Source organism: Apiospora kogelbergensis (genome assembly GCF_038363985.1).
Source record: "Apiospora kogelbergensis strain CBS 113332 chromosome Unknown utg000012l_segment0_segment0, whole genome shotgun sequence".
Classification (NCBI taxonomy): Eukaryota; Fungi; Ascomycota; class Sordariomycetes; order Amphisphaeriales; family Apiosporaceae; genus Apiospora; species Apiospora kogelbergensis.
Window position 1 is genome coordinate 388977 of NW_027117429.1, and position 26652 is coordinate 415628.

At 54.7% G+C, this 26652-nt stretch overlaps 4 protein-coding genes across 4 annotated transcripts; 3 read left to right on the plus strand and 1 right to left on the minus strand.

Moving 5' to 3' along the window:
- Nucleotides 1-18509: 18509 nt before the first annotated feature.
- Nucleotides 18510-19009, plus strand: PG998_014558 (uncharacterized protein; the record flags this gene model as incomplete). Its single annotated transcript, XM_066881374.1, has 2 exons — nt 18510-18658; nt 18682-19009. 2 exons carry the CDS (start codon nt 18510-18512, stop codon nt 19007-19009), a joined length of 477 nt encoding a protein of 158 aa, XP_066723505.1.
- A 969-nt stretch (nt 19010-19978) lies between these two features.
- PG998_014559 (uncharacterized protein) lies at nt 19979-20200 on the plus strand (the record flags this gene model as incomplete). The annotated part of the gene is made up of 1 exon (XM_066881375.1): nt 19979-20200. One exon carries the CDS (start codon nt 19979-19981, stop codon nt 20198-20200), a length of 222 nt encoding a protein of 73 aa, XP_066723506.1.
- A 624-nt stretch (nt 20201-20824) lies between these two features.
- PG998_014560 (multicopper oxidase) lies at nt 20825-22709 on the minus strand (the record flags this gene model as incomplete). The annotated part of the gene is made up of 5 exons (XM_066881376.1): nt 20825-21019; nt 21043-21509; nt 21570-21686; nt 21739-22341; nt 22403-22709. The coding sequence occupies 5 exons, from the start codon at nt 22707-22709 to the stop codon at nt 20825-20827; spliced, it is 1689 nt and encodes a 562-aa protein (XP_066723507.1).
- Nucleotides 22710-23566: 857 nt separating this feature from the next.
- Nucleotides 23567-24227, plus strand: PG998_014561 (uncharacterized protein; the record flags this gene model as incomplete). Its single annotated transcript, XM_066881377.1, has 3 exons — nt 23567-23681; nt 23786-23848; nt 23929-24227. 3 exons carry the CDS (start codon nt 23567-23569, stop codon nt 24225-24227), a joined length of 477 nt encoding a protein of 158 aa, XP_066723508.1.
- Nucleotides 24228-26652: the final 2425 nt, after the last annotated feature.

Below are 26652 nucleotides of genomic sequence, written 5' to 3' on the forward strand. Positions count from 1 at the left end.
CTGAGTTCTCCGCACAAGATCTTTAACGTAGACGAGTTTGCGCCCGCGCGAGACAAGATGAGCACCACACGAAAATGGTGCAGTGGCCATGCTCTGTCCCGTCCTAGTTCGTTTAGTATCTTTGCCTTCACCAACTACCTCTTGAGGCGCAACAAGGTGGCATTGTACTGGCCAACACCTGCTGCACAGCGTCTTGCCTGGATACTATCGCCAATCGCCAGCTGCCGACCTGCCGCATCGGATTTTGCTCACCTGATCGGATCCTACACCCAATGTGGGAGCTACAATGTGGAGACGTTCATGCGCATTCGGGTGTTCCAATGAACGCCAAGGATGCGGAGGGCTTCCCCGCTCCTAGTTCATGTATGTGACTGGCACGTCCTGGTGACGCATGCAAGGCGGATCCAGCGTCCAAGGGACACCTAAGCGAGGCCTAGCCCTTGGAACACCAGTACAAGCGAATGCAGAACAAGAAGACTACATCTCTCGATCTCTCAGAGGCGCCGAATCACGGGCAAAGACACAGGTAAGTGGGCAAAATATACAATTGAACTTCTGCAACGCATCTACGTCACGAAAGTCCCGACGCACCGCGTCTCGTCAGCACTCCTAGAGCACATCTGCCGTATCAGTAAAGCACCCTGATAAACACCCTGGGCAAGACCGGATACGAGCCCGCTATGAAGGCCCGACATCACCAGCGACCTACTAATTGTTGCACATCCTATCCTTGATTTTGCGAAACAACTTCCCAAAATCTTCCCAAATAAGCGCAATCTCTGCTAGCGCAGCATAAGCGCTGACACACTATTGGAAATCGCACCACATTCGGTAGAAGAGGGGTAACCCAAACCCCTCGAACACGCCTTCATTCGGACCGAGCTGGAGCTGGATCGCCGCTCACCCTTTGGCCAGCAGTTCGCCATAGCCATCCTCGTCAAGCCGCCCGGCGAGCGCTGGCAATCGGCGCGAGGTTCCGTGCCAGGATGAGGACTAGGAACGCGCAAGCGTGAAAAGCAGGTTGGAAGAGTTGCGACAGACATGTCCACCATGGGCCACCACTTCGTCACACTGAAATCGGTTCGATAACGTAGTCCTTTCGATATGACCTCGCTCCATGACCCGTGTCACAACTTTCAGCCATCGGATGGAGTGGATTGACCACGCCGCTGCATCTCGTCTCGGTGATGCACGTTACTGCTCGATTGTCGGTGATTGTCGGGGATTGTCGGTTGCTCGGGCATTCCGAAGGGAGGAATGTGTCCCGACAGATTGGGTCACTAGAGAAAGGGAGGCAAGGGAGGCAAGTGGTCTTTATAACAGCATTATAACAGCAGGACAGGTCCAACAAAATGGGCAGAGCATGGCGCTAATTCGAGATCAGCTGGTGCTAACCCCACCCAACGGGCCAATGGGTGTTCGGCCTGTGCCGGCCAAGCAGTCGAGCTGTGTAGGTCGTAGCTGCTTTGGGCCTCGTGCCAGTGCGCGGACCGCCTTTTGATTGTCTGTCACCCAATAGACATTGGATTTTGCTCATGCTGCGCCTGTATGTCATGTCGACTTTTTCCAGCTTTCGTGTTTACCATGCTCAAGTCGATTGACTGCCACTGTCAGAGGGCCATCACTCGAAGTCGTCCGGAGCGGTCCATCTGAATCTAATGACCTTGGCGGAGGTTAGACTTGGGAGACGACAGCTGTCTCTGTAGCCTCTGTAGCCTCTGTAGCCTCTGTAGTCTCTGTAGTCTCCTCGTAGTTGTGACCGAGCCACCATGAGCAAAAACACAAGCCCCTTCAAGATGACTGTACAGCACCGTGCCTGACCTGTCGTCGGGGTCGTCTCTACCTGCCATTCCAGGAATAGCGGGCCTTCCTGGAAGTCAGTGTCTACCGTGGCAGCTAGAAGCGACCTATGTCGCGAAGAGCCTGAGGGTTGAATCCGCCCACTCGGCCAGACAAGCTGAACGGGAGCCGACAGTCGCAAGAGTTTGACAAAGGATTTTTCTGGCGTAAGCTAGTTCAGTCCTTACGACATACCCAGCGTTCGAGGGCAGCCGAAATGCATCTGGCCGTACTCGTACGCAGTCCCGGAGTAGCTCGGGGTCACTGTACGCCGAATCCCCCGTGCTGCTGTTCTGGTTCGTACTTCCCCGTATCTCTGGGCAAAGCACACTCGTTTTGCACCGTTTCCTGATGATGCTACCGAAAGCTACTCCGAAATTCCAGGCTTCGTACCTCGAGGTCCAGTAACCAGAAGTGACCAGCGCAATACAGTACAGTACCCAACCTGCCCTGCCATTTATGGGTTGATCATGTTGCGAAGCTACCGATTTCTCGATTAGGAAGTGCTTCTTGGCAGCCGGTCTAACCATGTTGCGTCAAATCCCATGCTGGCGTAGTTATGGTCCCGTACAGACGTACCGTAGACGACCTGCCGTATTACAGTATGCAGAAGAAACGGCCCTCGCAACGTTTGTACCGCTTGCCGGCGCCCACTGACATGCTGGTTGCCAGCGGACGTCTGAAAACGGACGTGGCCCATGCCAGAGTACCAAATGCTTCCAGTGGTGGCTGTAGAAGTGCGCTTTCACGGTCGTGCTTGGTCGTTCACACTCGTCAAATTCTTTACTTCCTACGGCCTCCTCGAGAGCCAGTATCTACAATTTAGACGTATGAGATGTCCTCGGTGTCCGCTTGCCACGCCGTGGCTACCGCCATACGGCCCATACGGCCCATACGGCTAGTGACCCTTGCTGTCCACTTCGTGGTAGCTTTTGGCTAGCACGGCTAGCACAAGTTCTAACCGCATGGCTGGACTTCGCCGACGACTCAATTCCGCCGCTTCCAATGTGTATAGGCCCCTCGTGGCTGCCGAAGTGCTTCTGTGGCTCGTTGCTGTGGGCTAGTTCGGTCCGTTCACGAGAGGTAGCAGAAACGCATCTGGTTGTTCTCCCAGATACTCAAATAGTAGCATGCGCTCCTTGTACCCGAAAGCCTCTATGCAGCTTTTCTGGCTCGTACCTACCAGTATCATAGCTCAGCTATCTGCACCTGTTTCTGGCCATGCTACTTGAAGCGACTTCTGGTCCTATAGGGCTCGTACCTCAAGGTACAGTCGTCAAAAGAGGCCGGTGCAGTACTGACGGTGTGACTTATCTGCAGCTCATCTTGCGAAGCTAGACTCTCGGCCAGGAAATGCTTTTTCGTAGTCGGTCGAAAGTTATCTCTCCAGCTCTGCGTCGTTAAGCGGCGGTAGGGCAGATGTCGACCTCAGGACGCAGAGCTGCTGATGGCGCCGCCGGTCCAAAGGAGCAAAGCCAGCGAACAGCAGCGCCGATATTGTTGTGCTCCGTTGTTGGCCGTGTCGCACTTGCTGGCTCACACGAGACACTTTCAGGTCCCTCCAATTCCCACCGAGTAGTATGCAGAAATGGTACTGAGAGGCCCAACTACCATTCTGGTCCGCCCGATCGGATTATTCAATTGTACCATTATCGACGTGGTGCGCCGATTCGAATGGAGCGCGAATCATCCAGTAACATACAATACTGTCTTTTGCTGCGTAAGCTCGAAGAGTCTCACGGGCTGGTTTCAGTCCTGAGTTTTGTTGGCCTGATTCTAATGCAGAATCGGAACCGTCCTCAAGTGGCACTCAGAGACAGGAATGGACGCCGGACGGACAGCTTGTGATGCAGCTCATGTTCTGGTGCGCAGGGTTCTGGCAAAGGTCGGTCGCCTCGGAGCCTGAATCATTCAGCAGCGTATTCTCTATCGCCGCATCCGTCGAGAGCTCGAAGACCCTCGCGCGCTGTTTCCGGTTCTGGCTTCGTATTTGCTGCAGACCTGTTGGCCCTACCGTCGGAGTGCAGTGTCGGAAGAGCAGCAATGGCGCACTAGCGCACTAGCGCACTAGCGGGCCAGGTCTAGAACCCACCATTCTTAGCGTAGAGCCGGTTCGCGAGCCTGCGTCATTTGAGAACCAACTGCCCAATCCTCCTGAACTGCGCAACTTCTCCTCAAGACGCGTCAAGAGAAGCTGGCCCGGGATCCCTCTCGCCAACATGGGCTCGGAACCGGATCAGCAGCTGCATTGGCGACGTTCGCCCAACTCGAACTCATCATGCCATCCCCATTTGACACCCGCAAGCCAAGTGTGACTACAGTATATCTACCGTTACGCGGGACGCTATTGAAGCTCCATGGACACCAGGAATATGCTCCAAGAGAGTCCAGCAAGTTACCGAACCGTATTAGTAGCTAGGCCTCCGTCATGGTCCATACCAAGGCGCAGAAAGACAAGGTTCGCAAGAGCGGCTTGTCGCTGCAGAACAAGACAAAAGACCTCGGGCGGTTCTGCGACGTCTTCAGCGCGCTTGCGTACTGGAACCCGACGCACGAGCGGATGGAGACGGCGATGCACGTCCCACGCGGGCAGCAGGTGCCGGACCTCAACAGGATTGTCCGTCCCCAGTCCCACTTACCGTTCCATCGAGTGTATTCAGCTCTGTTACTAAGAGCCGCAGTTTCGAGGATCAGCCGCGTGCCATGCGAGACCGAGCCATGGCCGAGCACACGATCGAGCGGCCAAATCGAAGCCATCCATTTCGAGGCCCAGGCGGATGCCAACGACGACGCGAATGCCGATGGCGATATAGATGTTGACGCGGATGCCGAGTACGAAACCGATCCCGAGTATGTTGCAGCAGTTCCCGCTGCCGCGGCGGAGCCTCTGTCTGTCTACGACGTCATCCCCGACGAGGACGGCGGGACTGTCATTCCCAACAGTCTGATGAGACAGAAGGGTCCGAGGCAGCTGCCTTTGCCGCGAAAGCCGCAAGGTAAGCATGATTCTCGTCTATTGACTACATAGTCGACTGGCCGTTGACGCTCATCATACAGCAGGCACTCCAGGTTCCCAACCGACAGTGGAACGGCAGCCCGCTCGTACCGAGCCCAGCTCCACGACGAACACTGCACCAGCCGCGGCGACGAATGCAGGTGCTTGGCCAGCACCCACAAGATACGCCAACCACGGCGCGATGGATGCGTCGCTGCAGAGAGCTGTGCGTTTGGACAGCCGGGTGCCAGCTAGAAGACCCTTGGCGCCGATCATGTCGACTCAACCACGGCAGTGCCCTCCCAGAATGGGGGGGAATGCTGCAAAGTCGACCCCGGGCCGTCAAGGGGAATCTATACAAAATACGACGAGACACGCGCCAGACTTCCACAAAGGCTACCAGCGCAAGTTGCAGCGGAGTACTCTGGCAAAGAAAATGGTGTGAATGCTGGAGGACCTTCGAACAAGTCTTGGCGGTATGCCGTTTGGGTGAAGACGTGGCACATGCTAATACGTCAAATACCACAAGGCAGTTCTGTCTATGCTTATGTGGAAGCATGTTTTCAGCTCTAGTTCAGCAATAAACAACCTAACGTTACACTCGTCCCTCTGCGCTCCCGTGACCCCCTGGTTCTAGCCTTCACGATGATTCTGGTGTGAAGAAATAGTGTGCGACGTACAGCCCACTCCCATTCAAGTCGGATGACTAGGAGAACATCCTTGCGGTAGATGGCAGAAGGACATCCCCAAGGATCCCTCCAGATAGCTTTTCTTAGTATCTATACTGACTCGAAGCCAACTACTTTGTTTTTCTGGGGTAGTTTTCCTATCATGTTGTTGCGATGGACCTAGATGCAAGGTGTGAGCTGGGTTCATTCAATCGTTTCAGTCCTAACCTCAACACCGACGCTAGCATTCTACGTTAAGATGTAATCCAGTCTCGTCTTTGCCCGACTTTGTATCCTCCATACACCCATGGAGACCTCGTGCAGCCCCTGGCGCTTGCCTGCTTCAACGGTCGGCCCTTGGGCGGAGTTTCGAGCAAGAGACGCTGCCCGAGCCGGATCACCGACGAAAGGACTCCTACATTGAGACTGAGGTCCTCGGGGACCTTCTACAGCGGGGCCGCCTGCATCCGTTTCCTGTGCCAGGATCGTCAGGGGCATATTTGGCATCTCTGCCGAGGAATCACCAGCGTGCTCGTCTCGGTCATGCAACCCCTCCATTTCCTGGTGCGAGCCGATGGTATCCCCATTGCTCAAGCCAGACGTATCGGATGCAGGATTTGGGAAGGACCCCGCACTCCTGTCGCTTATACCCTCCTCCCCGCCGCCTGGCTGGCACCGATCGGGTTTCAGTGCCGTGGGCTGCGAGGTACCGGCCGTTGCTACCATCCCAGTTTCTATCGCTGCGCCTGCAACTTCGAAGCCATTGGCGTCACCAGCCACCGCATCGCACATTGGAGAGTCGAGACGCTCATTGCACCCCATCGACAATTCTGTCGGCGATCCTGAGGCAACCCGATCGCTGGGCTGATGGGTGGTCAGCACCCCCTGTTGCACGGCAAAGGATCCATCAATATTGTCCTGCGTCGACGGTGGGCGACCCGTCAAACCTGCCATGGGTTGCGGGCTTGGATGGCCTGCTCCTTCACTGCGTTGCCTCTGAGATCGCAGCAGTCGGCCCGCCGAGCCTTGCCTCGTATTTCTGGCCTGGCTTACGTTGAAAGATGGCTTCTGCACTGGCCTCGACGTGCGGAAGACTCGAGCCCGTTGGGTTACGCGGGCCTGCCGGCCGCGCAAGCTCCGGACCTAGAATGCTCAGTGAGCGTGGGACATGCCCCAAGGAGCAAGTACACTCACCACCTGGTCGAGATCGGGGATTTTCTGGCCTCCGGGGACATACATGGCCATTTCCATCCGGGCATGGACAATATTCCAGTACATTGTTAAGCTAAACACATTGCACATCTCTCCAAGCGCCAGGACCTTTCGCTGTAGGGATTCCCCAGACTTCCGTATTTTGTCTGTCTCCCGCTTGTTGTGCATGTAACGTCTGCTCGGCGCGATTTGAGGCGCCAACTTGGCGTTTGGCGGCAACTCCACCTGCAGCGGCTCCGTCTCTGGTACAGCCTCCGACACTTTCCTCGGCTCTGCGTGAGATCCTGGCTGTCGTGGAGATCGTGGTCGCGGTCGAGGTTCTAATGGCGACTGTGGTAGGCACGCCTCGACTCCCTCCATCCTCGCCATCGTTGCGGACACGAGCTCTTCCAACATCTGTTCCTTGGCCATGCACAGCTCCTGCATAATCTCGCTCTTTATGTTTTGTAACTCATCCTGGCTACGGCTCTTCTCCCACTGGTATACCCGCAAGTCTTCTTGAAAGCCCTCGATCTTTTGCATCAATATCGCGCTGATTTCCTCGGTGACGTCGAGAACGTGTCGAGCTTCATGATGGTGCAGAAGGCGTGACTCTGACAGAGGTTTTGGAGTGACGCACACCTCGCCCTCGCTAGCATCGTATTCGTAACTGTCGATAATGCCGTAGACTGCCATGGATTGCGTTTATCTCGCTTTCTGGATGGTGATTTCGGGTGTGTAGAACGAGGGCGATAAGACCCATCGCCTTTGAACGGGACGAAACCGCATCGGGGCTTTATAGTCTGCGTGAAGTAGACCCAGCGGAGGGTATGGCCGGCACGTGTTTGCGCATCATCGACTCTAACAGAAAACCATTGAAGTCGCTTTGAGCGCTGGCAGCGCAATTGTCACGCTTCGTAAGGCGCACGTACTGCATCTCTGTCTGGGTCGCGTAGGCGTAATCAGGGATGCTTTGGAGAAGTTGTAGGTCGAGACAATTTGGACGCGGCGAAATTTGTTGTGGGGTTGGTTGCCATTGGCGGCCGTCGCCTCAGCGCTAACTTAGGAGGCGCTGAGTCGAGATCGGCTCCCTTGATTCAATACCTATTAGCGGCTGTTGTGATCCTGGAGAGGTCGAATTGCTCGGGTGCTCTTGTTCTTTTAGCGTTGGGATTTCGAATTTGTATTCTTCCGATTCGTAGGAAGCCCTCATCACCGCGCCGCTTGGCTCACGGTCTTTCCTAGCAATATATTACGTAGCTGCACATGGACAAATGGGTGGATACAAATTCCTTTGGATCTTTGGATACAGAACTAGAGCAGCAGCTATTGCGCCCCGACACCGAGCGGGCCTGGGAGTCTCTAATTGCGTGGATGGCTTTGTCTTGCACTAGTTTGCGCATAAGCGTATGCGAGCAAACCGCGTCACCGTGAAAGGCAAACACCACTCTCCTTCTCGTCATCACCTCCCTTTCGCAACTACTCTACCTTAACACACCAACCGGCCATTGCACATACTACCACCAGCCATTATGTCCTTCCTTCCGCGCTCTCCAATCTCATGAACTTGAGCTTTCATGATCCTGCAAGCAACCCCCAGGTCTCGTCTCCAATTCTTCCGCAGTTTCTAAGTTCGAACCAGACCTGTGTCACAACGACCATCCTTGACCGCGAGAATTTGCCGATCAACCACCGCAGCTTTACTACGGTCCCAATGTCTGATTCGGAGATTACACGGCTCCGACGCGAAATCGAAGAGCTCACGCACGCGAGAGAGGCGGCAGAGGCACGAGAGGAACAAGAGCGACGCGAGAAGGAGCAGCTCAGACACGAAAGCCAACCGACTACGCTGGATGAATACCTACGGAACTGCCACATCTACCTCTATAAAAGCCTCAAGCTTGCCGACAAGTCTGTATCTTCCACGGGATTCACAAAAGTCGACGGCAAGTTCTACCCGAAATGGCTTCGCCCTTGGACCCAGTTTGCCGACTCTCTCCGCCAACAACAGTTTGACGTCATCGTGGACGCCTGTGGAGGTGAGCGACTCTTCCACCAAGAAAGCACAACCCGAGACATAGGAAGCACCAATTCCCACAAGCTGGCGGGCAACGAGAACGCGGTCGCTTCTTTTGAAAAGGTCGCAGTCGAGGACCCTGTCTTTGCTATTCTCCGGCATTTGGGTGGCCAGGAAGCCATACGTGCGAAATACGGATTCAGCCGGCTACGGTTCAGCGACAACAATCGCGAAATCACGCACGCGAGCGGCGGAACCCCACTGCCGAACGAGGACCTCGATACCGAAGAGCCAGAGCGGCGGAGGGCCGGGCCGAACAAACGAGCAGCATCCGAGCTGAGAAGGAAGCCTCGATCGACAAACCCGGATGGAGCCGGGCTCCGAACGCGGCCCGGCGGGGACGAAAGCCTGGCGTTTGTCTATGACTACAAGGCCGCTCACAAAATGGCGGCCGATCATGTGAAGCTGGCCATTGCGAAGGAAACCTTGTTTATGGAAGTCGTTGAACAAGTGAATAGGACTACGTCGAGGACGGGTGCCGGGCGAGATCAATTTGAAGCCGAAGCACGGCTGGCCATGGCGCTCACCCAAGTCTTTGACTACATGGTCACCTACGGGGTTGCGTATGGTTATGTGGCGGCGGGCGAGTCGCTGCTGCTACTCCACGTCGACCGGGCCGATCCACAAACGCTGTTCTGCCACCCGTGTGTGCCCAGCGAGGATGTGGACGACACATCGTGCGAAAACTGGGCGAACCAACGGATCTACACGGCCGTGGCGCAGCTCAGCAGCTTTTGTCTGTTGAGTCTCCAATCAGATGCGCTTCAGGGACCTTTTCTCGACGCCGCTCTGGAGAGCGCGAAGGCGGTCTTGAAGACATGGGCAGAGCCGTACGAGGATGCCGCGCAGTTTTCCGCAGAGGAGACGGAGTCGTCGCAGGCGGCGTCATCGTCCCCTGCACGACGAGCCGATCCAGATTTTGTGCCCGACGAAAGCCCTATTGGCCGGAAAGTCGCCTTGCGGCCGAGGTCGTCCTGTAGGCCACCAGCGTCGTCTCGCCAGGATGACGAGGGCGAGGACGAGGACGAGGACGGGTCGGAAGATGACTTGCCGCCGCCGTGGACAAGGCCGGTGGAGAAGCGGAAGGGCGGCCCATCGCATAGCAGCTCCGAGGAAGATGAGACGCGCCACTCGGCGCCTACGCGGCAATACTGCTCGCAGGCGTGCCTGCTGGGCCTCAAGAGGGGCCGGGCCCTCGACGACAGCTGCCCGAATGTGCTCGCGCATCGTGTCGCGGGCGGAGATGGCCTGCGGCACCCTGTCACGGCCGACGAGTTCACACGCCTGGTCAGTGAGCAGCTGCGCGACAGTCCATACCGAGGTTGCCTAGGGCTAGGTGGGTGGGGTAAGAGGGGTGCGACCGGCGTGCTGTTCAAAGTGGAACTTGGAAGATACGGCTACACCTTTGTCGGCAAGGGGACACTGTCGGGTGGCCTCGAGCAGCTGCAGCACGAATGCCGGGTCTACGCGCGGCTGGCGACGCTCGAGGGCTGGGTGGTGCCTGTGCACCTGGGCCTGGTGCACCTGGATTGGGGGTACGTGCTACCGGGGGGAGGAGGGTGGTGCACATGATGCTCATGTCGTGGGGCGGCGAGACAGCGGCGGACGCGGGCATGGAGGCGGCGGAGCTGGAGGCGCAGAGGCGTCGCTCGTCGGAGGCGGTGTGGGCGGCGGGGGTGGACCACGGCGACCTGCGCGATGCCAACCTGCTGTGGAACGTGGAGCGCGGGCGTGTTATGGTGATTGACTTTGACCAAGCCGTCCTCCGGCCAGCACCCAAACACCGGCAGGTGTCTGCGGTCAAGACGAAAGGAAGCATGTGGCGGATCGGCTCGAGGGTTGTTCTCGGAAGCGTGGCCTGCTCTACAATCGTCTGCAGCCGGCGTAGATGGCGCAGAAGGAAACTTAGAGGCAAATGCCGAGCTACGAACAAAAATATAAATTCAATACATTTTAGTACCTTTATCACGTGCGATATGAAATATGGAATACAAGTGGGCGCCAGTGCCTTAGGCCGCGTGCTTTCTACCGTCGTCCCCTTCGCCTCTAGCCCGTTACGCCAGGGCGATCATTAGCCGATGCTTCATCAGCCGTCTCCTGGGGGTGACCTGCTTCTGTCATGGCTTTCTCGACCCGATGACGCGGATGGCACGCTGCGTTAACATGGCTCCTCTAGGCGCATCGACAGTCAGGCATGTCACGAAAGTCTGCAGGGACATACCGAAAGTGAATAGAGGCTCAAGTATTGTTCGCTTAGGGTCACATACACCTTCATTCCCAACTAGTGCCCAGTCCTGCTCTGTTCGCTGTTTCCTAGTACTCATCCTCTTTCCTATGCTTGACTCTTTTTCGGTCCCCGATCTCCTTTCGCACTTCTCGGCAAGTGTTCCAGTAGAGCTACTGCATTATCTTGCAACGGCTTATGCCTAGAGCTCGTCCACCCTCTCTCCTCGTCCATCTTCTGTGAACATCTCGTTAGAGAAAAAGCAATGCTACTAGAGATTTTGAGCTTCGGCAGATGCCATCGGAGTGGATTGGGGGGGGATATCACTGGAGAGTATCACAAAGACGGCGTGATACAGTCGCGCCAGTGAAAGGTACGCGCACGAAAATACTGACCTGTACACACACACACAATTTATTAACGCCCGGGCGGCGAAGCCGAAAGGGCAACTATCGATAATCTATAGTACATTCTTGAATCGCTTACTTGTCACCTAAAGCCCATGCATGCTCCATTTTCAGTTGGTCACTCCATTTCCGTCAGCACGTTCCTGTTTAGGATCCCGTGTTAGTAGCATTTCCTGCCAGGCCAGCTTGAAGGCCCTTCTCCAAGTGTCCAGCATCCTATCCTCGGCAGCTGAAGCGGCGCCTGCAGTCTGAGGCACGGGGTAGTTAGTATTAGTATAATAGGTTAGTAGATGGCCTTATGGGGTGCCCCTTTGGGTTGATTGGTATGCGTCCAGTCGGCCGGTCGCTATAGCAAATCGTACCGTTGCTCGGACGGCCTCCATGTCGGGAGACCAAAACCTGCCGTCCGATGGTGACTTGCCACCCAAGTAGAAGGACAAGTTGCTCCTGTGGGTGTCCGTGCACTGTAACATCTCTGCTCGGTATGCTGTCCATCTGCTGCATCGGAAGAGGAAGTGCTCTACCGTCTCTCTCGCGCATCCGCAGTCGCACTGATCGGTCGGTGCCGCTTTGATCTGATATAGGTATTCGTTCAACCTCGCTTTCCCTGTTCGGAGCTGGGCCAGAACGCTGGCTTCTTTCCACGAAAGTCGGTCGTACAGCTGCCTCGTATGTTTTCCCGGAAGAGCTGTGTCGACGCGCTTGGAGTGTTTCCCGACACCTTCCGGCAACTTGGTTAAAGCACCCCGTTTGGCCCATGCCAGGTTCAGTGTTGTTGACTTCGCACCCGGCATCTTGGTCCCTGGCTCGGCGCCTAGCCGTGTCGTGGTCTTCGCTTCCTTCTTCGCGCGGTCCATAAGCCTGTTTTCCTTACTCGTCGGGAACCAGGCGATCGTTACGTTATTTCCTTCCCTTTTCAGGTCCGCGATAGCTTGATAGGCCCGGCAGATATATTGCTGTCCGGACTGTTGGCGTGGTTTCTTTAGCGTGAGTGCTGCTGCCCTATTCCTCGTAAACAGCAGGATACTCCGGTAGCGAAGCTTCGGCAACGAGTGTAGCATATCTGCTATAGCAGCCAACTCTCCAGTATATGGGTTCTGCTCCTCTCTCGAGCCCAGAGTGACGGCACGGGTCTCGAGCAAAGGGCTGGCTCTCGTCGATGACCTCACTTCGACAGCGCCTGCGTACCCAACTAAACCGTTCTTGGCCGAGCTGCTGACCGCAATGCGCACGGCCCAGTCGGTGTGCTCGACCTCAGTTTCCGCGTCCGACTCGTCCGCGATCGTCCTTGTCCGGCTCTCCCACGGGGCTAGTGCGAACGGTTCGATAGTTTCCAACTCTTCCATCGGTATGTCTTTGAGCAGGTCCGCTACTTGGTAGAATGGCGATCGATGGTATCTCCGGAACTTCCGTATTCGCGCTGTGCTGCTGCGAAGGGGGTTGGTCGTTGGGAGGGTGTGGATGTCCGTCCACATTCTGATCGCTCTCCGCCAAAATCGGTCTTGGGCTGCGGCAATGTGGGCCTCTGCTTCCGCTACGATCGTAGCCACCGTCATGAAGGTTCCCACGATTGCCTGCGCCCCTATTTTCTGGATTCGGTTGACCGGCGCCGCTGCTCTGTACCTGCACTCGTGCATCCAGACGTTCGATGCGTAGTCCACCACCGATGCTACCGTAGCCGTGAACAGCTGTCGCGCCGTGGCAGGGGAGAGGCCTTTAAGCCGTCGTAGTTCCAGCACGGCCTCTAGTCCTTTAGCCGCTGCTTCGGCGATGTGTTGCCTATATTTGAGCTTCGTGTCCATAATGACCCCGAGGATCTTAACGTGCTCCCTGGGCCGCACCTCGCGTCCTTTAATGGTAAAGGGTGTCGGGTCGGCTTTATACGGCTTACGCGCAAAGTGAATGATGGCTGTCTTGTCCGCTTCGAACGTCGCACCGCTCTTCCTTTCCCACGCGAGGGCGTCGTTGATGATGGCTTCTATCCCTTCGCGATTGCTCTGCGCCGTTGGGCCTGTGACCCAAGCCGTAAAGTCGTCTACAAAGGCGACAGCGCCCCCGTAGCAGTCGATTCGTCGCTGTACCAGATCCGCATTGAAGAAGAGGAACAGGATCGGAGACAGGGGAGACCCTTGGGGTAGGCCCGCCTGTGGTAGGCTCCGGCTTTCGGACGTATGCCCGTTTACCAGAACCGTCGCCGTACGACCTGAGCAGAAAGCCTTAATCCAACGGAGCAACTGATCTGGTATTCCTCGCGCTTTCATCCTCTGGAGCAACCTGACGTCGAATACCCCGTTATACGCCCCTTTAACATCGAAGCTTACAAGACTGAGGACTTTACGACCTCGCCACGCAGCGTAGACTTGTTCTTGCAGGAGCATAAGCGCCTGCTCCGCTGACCGTCGTTTCCGGGCGCCGAAGTGGTTAGTTGGGAGGAGCCCAAACGTCTCGACTAGATGGGAAATCCTTTCCGCAATCACCGACTCCATCACCTTTCCCAGTGTGGATAGTAGCGAGATCGGCCTCCAGGCTTTCGCTATCGTATAGTCCTCTTTGCCGGGCTTTCTGAGAGGGATAATCTTCGCGTGGCGCCATTGGGTTGGTAGCTCTCCTTCCTCGAGCGAGGTATGGAACAGCGTGAGAACCCGTTGCCTGACCACCGGCCACACTCCCTTCCAGACCGCCACCGGCAGGCCGTCCTCCCCCGGGCGCCTTCCAAGACTTAGCCGCGAACAGCTGCCGCTCGATCTCTTCCATCGTGATGGCGCGCATCTCGATAGGCGCCCTCTGCGGGCGGTCCCCTTCGTCGGCAATCTCGTCCGGGAGCGGTGGAAAGAACTGGGTGAGGAGTTCTTCCGCCTGCTCCGTATGGTTAGAGGTGGTCGTCCCGTCTGCTCGAACGAGCTGGGGGACCTTCCCGAATGCCGTGTCGTCGCCCGCCTTGAGATACTTTGCCGCCTTCCAGATATTATCGTTGTCGGCGAGAAACTCGTTCCAGTGCTTCTTCTTTTGCTGTCGAATCGCATCGTGGTACTGTTTTGCGGCGCCCCTCGCCGTTGCCTCTAGGTCATGCCTGGTGCAGCCTGCCCTTCTCTCGGTCCGGGTTCGGTTTCTCCAGTATGTGTAGATGCGCCGAAGTTGTGTCAGGTCCGTCGTCCACCATCGTTTCGCATACGGCGATGGCTTGGCTTTGGGAGTCAGTGCGTGCACCGCTTCTAGTACGACTCCCATCAGCCGGTCAGTCTGCTGCTGGACAGTTCCGCCCGTAGGGGTCGTGGCCAACGCTGCTGCGATCCTGGCGTTGATGTCTTTCCACGGGGCGTTCTTAAAGAGGAGCCGCTCTTGGCCCGTAGACGCTGGTGTAGCCAACTCGAAGACCGTCTCCATGGTCCGGTGGTCCGACCCATGTTCCGTGTCGAGCACCCTGCACTTGACTAGAGAATCTTTCATCGCTTCCGATGCTAGGACGAGGTCAATGGTCGTACTGTAGGCTCCGCCACTCCACGTTTTCGTGCCCCGCGGGAGCAGACTGCTGAGGCCGAGTTCGGCCATGAAATGAATAATCGGATCCGCCTCTCCTTGCTTTTCCAGTCGCACATCCTCTCCTCCCCAGAGCTGGTCGTGTCGGTTGAAGTCCCCTGTGATAACCACCTCTACTGCTGTTCCCGTCCTCCTTCTCACTGCCTCGATGGCGGTGCGCAGCTTTCTGCACACTTCTTGGAGCGCCGGGGGGTCCTCCACAGGGACGTATACGGACGCCACCAAGACCGCATGTTCCGGCAGCCGCACGACTGCCGCGGTAATGTCTGGGGACTCGACCGGGACCTGTTCCGCTTCCACCTCCTTGCTGACCCAGAGCATGCTCCGAATCGGCCACCTCCCTTCTCTCCGAACTGATGGAACCATCTTGACCCACCTATGGTGTCCCATCGGTGTCGTCAGAAGCTTCCCTTGAACCATCCTCGCGTGCGGCTCTTGAATCGAGATCACTGTCGCATGCTGTACTTCTTCATCGTTGAGGAGACTGTCGTGTACGGGTCCTTGCTTCCTCACGTTGTTTTGAATAATACGGAACGGTTTAGTCATGGTTCGATGGGTACAGCTTCGGACAGTGTCGGCTAAACGACTCGTGTGGTCCTCCGCACAGGACGCATTTCGGAACGGTTGCCTCGCAGCTCTGGTGGCTATGCCCCTGCTTCGCGCATCGTCCGCAGGTCTGGGTGTTCTTGCACTGGAATGCCTTGTGTCCCACCTGCTGGCAGTTGTAGCACTGCTCCGGCCGCTCTCGTCGCTCGAATACCCTCGTGTAGCCCGACTCGCCTCCGGCGTAGAAGAAGCCCTCCTCGAGGAACTTCCGCGCCTCGGCCGCCTTCGTCAGGTAAACGACCATGGAGCCGTATGCCTTCCCGTTGTCTTTTCGGCTCAGCCATGCCACTTTAGCGACTGTCGTCTCGTTCTCTTGTCCAAATGCCTCGGCAGCTCCGTCTCGTATGTTGTCGTTCTCGTCCAGGACCGCTGTGCGCCTGACGCTGTCTACCTTAATCGGGTACAATTCGTCTCGCAGGACGCGAGCTCCAGACACGCTCGTCTTCTCGGCAGCTTGTTTGACTAGTCGGTGCTCGGTCTCATCTCGGCAAACTATCTTGATACGCTGGGGCTTCCTAGGGTCCATGGTTACGGCGCGGCATCGCCAGGCCTTCTGTTCTCCCGTCGCTCGCATCTCCTTCTCGATGGCGGCTCGAACCGTCCCGGCGGTCACATTTGCTCGTTTATCTTCCTCTATCCGGGACGTATCGATAGTGCAGTACAAGGTGTCGGTAAACGTAGAAGGCGTCGTGTTCATCGAGGTAAGTGTGCGTACGTTGCTCGGTTGGCTCGTTGGGGGCGTGCGTGCGATTTGCGCGTAAGAGGCCTGCGGGCTCGTCTGGGCGCTGCCGGCGAGGGCCGCGCTGTTCCTGAGTTCTTCCAACTGCTGGGTGACATTTTGAAGCTCGGCGGTGAGCCGCTGGATGATTGCCTGCTGGTTGTTGATGATCTCTTTCAGGTCTCGGATCTCGTTCTGGGAGCTGGCCACGAGCTCGTAGATGCGCTGTAGCACCTCCGGCTCGATGGACACTTTATTGTTCGAGCTTGTCTCCGGTCCGATGTCGCCTTCATTCGAGAGTAGCGCCTCGCGTGCTTTGGCGCTGGGCTTCGCCCGCTTCGCTCTTTTGACCGACGTCGCGATAGAGTTTGGTGCGTCCACCACGATCTCCATCTCTGCACGGTCCTCCATTGTCGCGTTGGACGCCCGCCGCCTTTTCATCCAACTCCCCTTTCAGTAATGGAATACGTAACAAATAATTGAACAATGATAAAATAAAGGTCTCCTAGGTTCTCTGCGCCATTACACTGGAGATGCGTATTATGATCATGTTAACGGCAGGCTAATTATGTCGTTTGAGATTATCATTAACTTTCGGATGCGGCAAGCTTGACATTACCGTTGGTTGCATTAGATGGTAACGAGAATGCATAAGCTCGCTAGATGAGGCGCAGGCAAAAACCCGCCAAATTGCGGGGTCGGTATTTCAACGCCGTGGGGATATTTCAACATCTGGCCGTAAGTTGTTCTTTCATTGCAATCTCGGACTTCTGCGCCCTACTGTCGTAGGGCAGTAATAGTTTCATTGTCAAGCATCCGACCTAAAAGCCCAAAGGAGAGCCTCGAAGAGTTTACTTGTTGGGAATTTTCCGTCCAGCCGATCGCAAGTATGCCGTCTTGTCGAAAGAACACGAAATGGGGGTTTTTTTCTAGGTGGGAGAGGAATTGAAATTGGAAAACAACAACGAGAGAAGGGATTCCAGGTCACCTGCGGGCTCCATGCGCGCAGCTACAGAACATACCACGTATCGACGTCATTACCTAGCAAGTATGCAAGTGGTGGCTGCTACTGGGCCTGGCCGCTAGCTGCTTTGAACGGCCCACATGAACTGTTCAAGAGCGTGCGCCGAATGTTAATGCATCTCTGTTCGCCCAGTCTCCTAAACTAGCTGCATCTTCCCTGCAAGCTGTCAGGGGTAGAGCAATGCGATCAATCGAGAATTACCTGTGCTAAGGCGCATCGTGGGAGCCGCTCGCTCGATTCTTGGTTTACCGTGATGTGCACCCGCTCGTGTTTTCGTGTTAACCTCGACCATTACCTTCCTCGCGTGGGCGACACATGTTATTACCATTGGCCTGCCAAAGAAAAGTAATTTTCATATTAGCAAAGCATCATTTCATTCGGATCTGCAACTAGAAACTTGCTCATTAACATGCTGTGATACGAGATCCAAAGCTCCAGCATTACCACCAATTGTGTGGATCGGAGCAGGGGCGGCTCGTGTTCATTGGGTCGGCAGTGGGCACTTGTAAACTCATCTTCATACGTGTATATAGCTCGGGCAGGCGGTGGGCAAAAAAAACGTAGTAAAACAACCACGAGTCTAATCGAGTAATCCTAAAGAGTATAATAGCATTAAAACGCGCATCAAGAATAAAAGAAGAATTGCTAATAATAATTGAAATGTAGAATAGCATTTTAATTAGTTCTTTCAATGTAATAGATATATTAATGGGTACTTTCTGTACCGGTCATTTGCAGTGATTCTATTTTTGTCCACCGCCTGTCGGGGAGCCGGGTGGCCCATGCAGTGACCCATGGTCGAGCGAGTTAAGGTGGTACGGCGCGCTCATCTCCCCCGCCATCTTGTCTGTCGCGGCCCCCTGTTCCTATTATCAATCGCGGCTCGTCGTACACATAGCAAACCTGCGCTGCATAATTGGCACAATACGACAAATTGCAACGTTTGCCCAAGATCGGCTTGGGCCAACACGTCCCGAAGCAGAAGCGATCTACCTTCCTAGATCAATACGAGGTCTAGCTGCCGGCGATGACGGATCATCATCGTCACCACACTGTATTGCTGTTTCATCCCTTGGCATCCCGCCAAGGACCGGAGGAGCAGTCGTATAAAGGGCAGAGAGATCTTACAACTTTCCAAAAATTAATTCGACACTGCACCTTAGCACATTCACCCAGTCTCGTCAATCACACCACCTCAACAAACCAAAAACTCAACCGCCAAGATGAAGTTCTCTGTCGCTACCTTCGCCACCGTTGCGGCCGCTGCTGCCACCAAGGATGTTATCTTCAACGTCTCCGACTTCACCGCCAGCTGCACCCCCACAGCTCGATGTGCTCGTAAGCCTGCTCTCCATCATCGTTCTGGCGATACGTTCTAAACGCAAATCCTTCCAGCTACTCCTTCACCGTGATCCAGCCCGGTACCATGGAAACGGTCGGTATCAAGTGCAGCGCCCAGGCCCCCGCCGAGGCTGGCGACACCCTGCCCGGCCTTGAAAACGGCACCTGCGAACTGTCCGCTCGCACTTGGAAGATCATCCGCTCCACCGGCGGCCTGGCCCTGTTCGTCACCCAGCCCATCTCCCCCTCGAGCAATCAGACCGGCGTCCACCAGATCAACAACAGTGAGCTCGAGATCGTCAAGGGCCAGACCCCCACCGGCGATATCCAGGCCTACGCCGGCCCCAAGGGCTTCCCTCTGCTCACTCCTGACTACTCCTAGATTGGTGTGCTCTTCCGGTGATCGAAAATGGCTATCGAATTAATTATAAATCGAATGGGAGGGGGGGATAATGATATCCTAAGAGAGTTATAATTATTAATATAATGTATAGCCGCTATCAATTAGTGCATGCTCAATAAGTGATAGTGACAGTAATAACGGTGGCTTAACTCGGTAGTAAGGACACTGCGAGTCTGCAACCGGGGACATTGTGCAGCGGAACGTAGTCCAGGACACCTCCCACTTCCACGGGTGGGGGAGGTTACCCAACTGACAGGGAAACATATGGCGCCCCTGACTTTAGCATCTGATAAGTGCCTCCTTATTTACCCTATACACAGAACCCCAGACTACGCAGTTCTAGAGAATGATGGGATGGTAGGCGATGCCAAGAAACGAGCCAACAAAGAATTTGCCCAGTAGTAGTACCCGTGGCTGATAGATTTTGCATAGTAGAGCCGCAGTGGAATTGCCGGTCATCTAGCTCTTTCAGATGGGCGACCTGCTCCAGTGGCTACCATCTTTCTAGGAGACAAAGACACCGCTCGAAGGCCACCCACATAGGGACCTAATTACTACTATGTTATCCACGCCGGCCACGATGGCCGCTTCTCCCTTGAAAGTTTTCGCAGCGGCACGTACGGACTCCATGCCTGATCAAATGGGGATGCCCTTGCGGATGTCTACACAAACTCCGCAAAGAGTGGTGTTGAACCCGCCTCGCTCAGCCCATCGTTTGCTGGCTATTCGCAAAGTACCGCTATGGATGTTACTCATAGGCAGGCAAGATAGTCATGAAAAGACCGTGGGTAATGAAATAGATATAGTTCTAGGCGACGTCATCTGCCTTGAAGGTTCCGAAACCCCGGTCGACGTATTCTACGACGACATGGATTTGAATCTGGCCGAAAAGGTGAGATCCCAGCTTCACCCGGAGCCGTCTTTGAGCTGTGGGCCTCGGGCTTCGAGATGGGCTACATCTTTGCCGAGGAGGACCAGGCCAACCCGCTTGCCGCCCAGAAGCGGTTCCAATCCGCCTTCCCCGCCTGCTCCTTCACCGACAGCCTGAAGTCCAGCCACTGGCCTTTTCTGAGCATGCCAGTCAAGGTCGCTGCTCTTCTCGCCCAGGCTAACCAGTCTGCTCAGAAGTCTGCGAAGCCTCTCCTTGCATTGGTGAGCGCTCAACAGTAGGCCTACTTACCGAAGGGCCGTAACCACTTGACGATAAAGCGCTTCCTTTCGTATCACACTGCCCGTGTACTTCTATAATCAACTAGAAAATTCATTTGTAGGAGGGGTGAAGGAGTATATTGTCTAAATGCCTTGGCCTTCCACTCCTGAAGCCTGGTTGCAGGCTAGGTCTTTATAGACCTAGTCAGAAGTGGACAGAGTACCTATAGAAGAGTCTAGATACGTATGGAGTCTGGTAGACTTGCAGAGAAGTGAGGAGAGGTATCTCCCAACATCATTAAACGCCATTTCCTCCAGTTACTAACTATTATCTTATAATAGATTCGATATCATGCGAGCATCTGCTGTGCCCATAACTCCGCCAAGCTTGTTGAACCTGTGGTCTAACCTTTCATAGCCACTACAACTCATTGGAAATCTGGGTGGTCCCCAGGCTCGCCGACTCCAAGCGCCGTCTTCCCGATACCTTTGCCAGCCTCGGTTTGCTTGTGCACCTCGCGAATGTTTTCAAGGGTGAGCAGCGACGCCAGCTTCTCGTAAGCCAGCCAATCTCCGTGATAGACACAGCCCACCTTATCAATGGGGGAAATACATGAGACCACCGGATACCGGCGCGTCGAAGACTCAGACGCCCGAGTCGTCCTGTACAACAGAAACTGAGTCGGTGTACGTCTCCCAGGCGGCACAAGTGCTGTTCAGCAGGTTATAATCGATGAGATCCAGCATCTCACTTCGTCGCTCGACAAATTGCAAAGCAAATCCCTCGCTGGTATGCCAGCCGATGTGGCAATGCATGAGCCAAGCACCGGGGTTGTCAGTCTTGAAGGCGATGACGAGATGACCGGACGCAGGAAGCATGGCGGTGTCCCGCCTGGGGGGTTGGCGAGGTTGAGAGTAGTGCTGCTGTTGTAGGTGCCGGATCCCTGCGCAAGGACGTAATAGTCGTGTCCGTGAAGATGAATGGGGTGAGGTACTGCAAGAGTCGTCTGGATTGCCAAGTAGACCCACTCCTCGTCATCGATCTCAATGACACCGTTGGAATCAACAAAGCTAGTCTCGTTGTTGTAGACTTTCAGGATTGTAGGGTCGACCCACTCCACCACCATGGTCGTCGAGTTGAGATACCAACGGAAGAGACTGTCGTCGTTGAAAGCCACTGTTGCCGCCTCCGAATCGCTCCAGCCACTGTCGCCAACCGTCTTGGAGATGTAGGGAACTAGGTTCGAGACGTCCTCGTCCTCGCAGCTATCGGTAAAGCTGAACCCTGTCGTGGTGGGCGTATCCGTCGAGTTGGCGTAGTATATGATGCCTAGAGGGTTTCCATCTGATTAACCAATGGAATATGATAAGCTAGATTGGATAAGCTTACCACGGATATTGTCTGAGCTGTCGTTGTCGCTGCAGGAGGACTGGGGGATTGCTCGTAGCCAAAAACTGCTGGCGATCGATGCTTGATCTGCCGTGACGACAACATCGTATCTTTGACCTGTGGAACAACATCAGCATTCATATCGCGTCGATGGTGTAGGCGTTCGTACCCATGCCCATACTCAATACGTTGGTGGTGAAGGGAGTGATGGGAACCAGGTCCATCGCAATGACGGTCATGCTATGATTGTCGATGGAGAATTTCCAATGCGTGTCGACGGCAGCGTTGACTAGCCGGAGTCTGTAGGACGAACCCTCGACCCAGGTGGCGTTCCAACGGAAACCCGTCTGGTCGCTGTGATCGTCATCCCCATACACGTTGGTACCGTTGATCAAACCGTTGTCCAGCGTGGGAGGGCCGCTAGTCTGAGCAGAGAGGTAGAGAGCGTCGACAGTATCGTGGTCCCAGTCATTCAAGAACATGATGCCCATGTCCTCGTCGTAGTTAGCCGTGGCCGGACCGTTGATGACAATACCTCCGAAGACGCCTTCCCACGCCTGCAGGGAATAGTGAGAGTGATACCAAGTCGAACCGTATTGTAGAGCTCGCCAGATGTAGGTGATGGTAGAGCCGACGGGTGTGGGGCATTGAGTGATAGATGTCACGCCGTCGTGCTGGTTCGTGTAGTTTTGCCGAATGCCATGAAAATGAATGCTGGTGCCATTGGTGGAGTCGGCGAGTGAATTGGTGACGTGCACCACGACGGTGTCGCCTATGATAAGTGTCAGCACTGAGGCGAAGCTGCTCAATTTCCTTCCGCGATCAGTACTGACCCCAGTCGGCATAGATGGTTGGGCCGGGAATGCTGCCGTTTATCGACATGGCATATCGCTCGACGCCATCCGGGGACACATTGGAATCGAGAAGTTCAAAGTAGTATTCCCGCGTGACTCCGGTCTCAGGGGCTTCCTCGCTGTAATCCGTGTCAATGCTGTAATCGCACCACTCGGAACGGGTGTCGGCAGTGTTGCCAGCGCACGCATCTCTCGCTGAGATCAAGGTGTTGGACTGTAACGCAGGAGAAGTGAGTGAAGGGGTAAGGAGCGAAAGGAACGCAACGGCTGCTGCGTAGTTCAACATGGTCATCATAGCCACGCAAGAAAATCAAATCAAAGGAGTGATAAAGAGGAAGTGATGGAGAACTGACAGAGCACGGAGCAGAAATATATATGTAAGGCGTGCGATATTTTGAGGGCCGGGATGCGGGCTGCAACATAGGCATAGTTGGGATGTTTTCTCCAACCACCGCTGCCATTGTCAAAGTCTCATACGCCCTCACACTATCACCCGCATCCGCACCAGTCCACCTCTGTGAGGTATGATTAAAACCTATTATGGATAGGCCCACATACAGCACCATTTTAGTATCATATGAAGCTCAAGCGGTGTGAAAAGTGATAAAGGCCGGGGTTCTCATCTTCAGGCTCGTCGTCCCAGTAATCGATGCCTCCGATGTCGCAGCCCTGAAGAAAGGGCCCATTTTCAGGGGGCGCCGCGTCACGGCCGCGCAACCCATGTCTTTGTGATCACGCTTCTCGGAGGTAACATAGCGAGATTTGCTTCATAGGTATAACTGCCGCGTCTAACTTGGGTTGCTAGAGGTTGCCCGATTTTGTAAGGAGGCTTAGCTAATTTAACATAGCCTTATTACTGGGTCACCCCTCCCCCATATATTTGATCCATATGTTTGGCCCAGGTCACCTTACTAGCGCCTGTTGAATTTATTTATGTCCACATCGGCAATAACAGGCAATAATTGTACTGAATTAGTGCCCTCCAATCCTACCTCAGTACTCTTAAATAGATTTGCGAAAGAAGAATCTTTTCCCTCATTAGCCGTGCCTATACACCCTGTTAAATTTCCTCTCCTCTTCCCAACATCATCTCCTTTACTGTTCCGCCCATTATACTATACTACCTTTTCCTCTGCCACGACAATGCGCTCTCAGCTCTTTCTTACCGGCATTCCCTTTGCCCTAGCCGCTATTTCAGGGCCAGGAGCGGAGAATAATGCTGAACTGGAGCCGCAACTGTATGCCTACGGTGCTGGTGGTGTTGGGGGGGTTTCCTATTGTCAATATTGATGGTACCCGTCTCCCTGCCCCTCGCTCTCCAAACTTTCACACTCCCGAGAAGCTTTTGACTCATTCTCCTAGGTTACGCATACATCACCGGCGAGCCGCTGGGTAACCTGAACTCGTCCGTTCACGAAGTTAATTGTAAGTTCCTCGGCCCACATATATGGCTGGTCTGGTTGTGTCGTTTTCGTGCAATGGCTGTACCTTACTGTATTTGGCAGTCACTCTAAGGGACGGTTCCATGGCGGCAACCACCAACGGCCAGACGCTGCTGCTTGCGCTCCCTGAAGCCTCGGGTGCTGTCCAGTTCGTCAAGGACTCGAACACCTCATCCCTCCTGACAACCGGCTTTGGCTGGTACGGCAAAATGTTGTATCACAGAAACGGAAGCAACATGGAGACCCTGTGGGCTGCCATGCCAAAGGACAGCTCCAGTTTCTATCAGCTTACATGGAACGTCACGGACAGCGATGCCACGCCCCTCAGTCTCAGGAACAGGGCGCCCGCACACGCACGGTAGATAGACATCAAGACCGTCTTGGGTTGGGGTGGGGGTGGGAGGACTAAGCAACGCAGCATGAAGGATGAAATCGGTTTTGAAAGACAGTCTGCGGGCTTTGTGATTTTATTCATCTGTCTATCAGGATCATAAGAGAAGCGAGTAATTATGACAGTATTTCATCTCGGAGTCGCTAATCTGAATTGTTCATATGGAGCAATAGGTAGCTCATGGTGCTTAAATGGAAATACGGGTGCAGAAATTCACATTTAGATGGTGTAGGAGGTTATTATGCCTACCGCCAGCTACTCAGTCACAAGTTACGACAGTGACTTTTGTATGTTCCTGGTCCAGCAGTCCGTAGCGAGCGGGCCTAAAACACTGCCACAACAAGTGGACAAGAGCCCAGAGCGGTGGAAAGGTAAGAACAACCGATATTTAAAGCTAGCACATGGGCGAACATGCTTGTCAAAGATACTGAACTAACGTAACACCATGGGCTGTATTCACCGTGCACCGCCCCAGCAAACCACTAGACTCTACTGGGGTCCACTCCCGTGATTTACGTCGTCGCCTTATACTAGGTCTTATAAATGCGCAGTTCCTGATTGGTAAATGAGTGGATATTAATATGCATCTAAGATAAGAGGAGTAGATATAATAGGCCCGTCTTATCTCTTCCGTTCTATGAGCACGATAGTGTCTTGGCGGATGAAATTCTATAGGATTACGTATGCAGGGACGTAATGGCTAAGCACTTTAAACTATCTGTCAACTCCACCTTGAAAGCCAAACCGGTGGGGCTGGTCGAGGTTGAACTCGTATAGTCGACTAAGCCTCGATAATTTACGTAGTCTTCACTCCACTACTCGCGCCGCAGTTTCCCTGCAGCACCGCCAGCCCTGGGAACTTGTGGCTATACGATCGAGGAACTTGGGAGCAGGCTTCATGCTAGTATCTATTGAGTATATCTGCAACCGACAATGTATATATAATGGATCTACATGATACTTGCGCTCTAAGAAATATGGCCATCTCCTGAGTCTTCCCACCGCTATCACCACTTTCGCTTTCCTCAATTCATTCAATCCTCCTCTTGGCTTTCGTTGAAGTTAACTACAGCCAGAACACACACATTTTATTAACGCCCGGGCGGCGAAGCCGAAAGGGCAACTGACGCTAATCTACGGTACATTCTTGAATCGCTTACTTGTCACCTAAAGCCCATGCATGCTCCATTTTCAGTTGATCACTCCATTTCCGTCAGCACGTTCCTATTTAGGATCTCGTGTTAGTAGCATTTCCTGCCAGGCCAGCTTGAAGGCCCTTCTCCAAGTGTCCAGCATCCTATCCTCGGCAGCTGAAGCGGCGCCTGCAGTCTGAGGCACGGGTTGTTAGTAGTGGACGCGTTAGTGAGAAGACTGGTTCCTATCCAGCCGACCTGTCGCCATGGCAAATCGTATCGTCGCTCGTACGGCCTCCATGTCTGGGGCCCAGAATTCATTGTCCGAGGGTGACTTGCCACCCAAGTAAAAGGACAAGTTGCTCCTGTGGGTGTCTGTGCACTGTAGCATCTCTGTTCGGTATGTTGTCCATTTGTTGCATCGGAAGAGGAAGTGTTCCACCGTTTCTCTCGCTCGTCCGCATTCGCACTGGTCTGTCGGTGTCGCTTTGATCTGGTAGAGGTATTCATTCAACCTAGCTTTCCCTGTTCGAAGCTGGGCAAGAACGTTGGCTTCTTTCCACGAAAGTCCGTTGTACAGCTGCCTCGTATGTTTCCCTGGTAGAGCAGTATCGACTCGTTTGGAGTGTTTCCCGACGCGTTCCGGCAGATTTATTTGAGCACTCCGTTTCGCCCACGCGAGGCTCAGTGTTGTTGACTTCGCCCCCGGCATTTTGGTCCCTGGTTCGGTACCCAGCCTTGTCGTGGTCTTCGCTTCCTTCTTCGCGCGATCCATTAGTTCGTCCTCTTCATGCGTTGGTAGCCAGGCGACGACGATGTTGTTTCCTTCCCTTCGCAGGCTCGAAATGGCCTTGTAGGCTTCACCGATGTGCCGTTGCCCAGACTGTTGACGTGGCTTCCTCAGTGTAAGGGCCGCTGCTTTGTTCCTCGCCACGAGCAGGATCTTGCGGTACCGGAGCTTCGGCAACGAACGTAGGGTGTCGGCTATAGCGGCTAGCTCTCCCGTGTACGGGTTCTGCTCTATACTTTCACCGAGTGTAATGGCGCAGGCCAAGTGCAGGCAGTCCCCTCGAATCGAATTCTGTATTTCGATGGCTGCACCAAAGCCCACTAGCCCGTTCCTGGCTGAGCTGCTCACCGCAATGCGCACCGCCCAGTCTGTACGCTCGACGCTAAAGTCCGCTTCCGACTCGTCCGCGATCGTCCTTATCCGGCTCTCCCACGGGGCTAGTGCGAACGGTTCGATGGTTTCCAGCTCTTCCA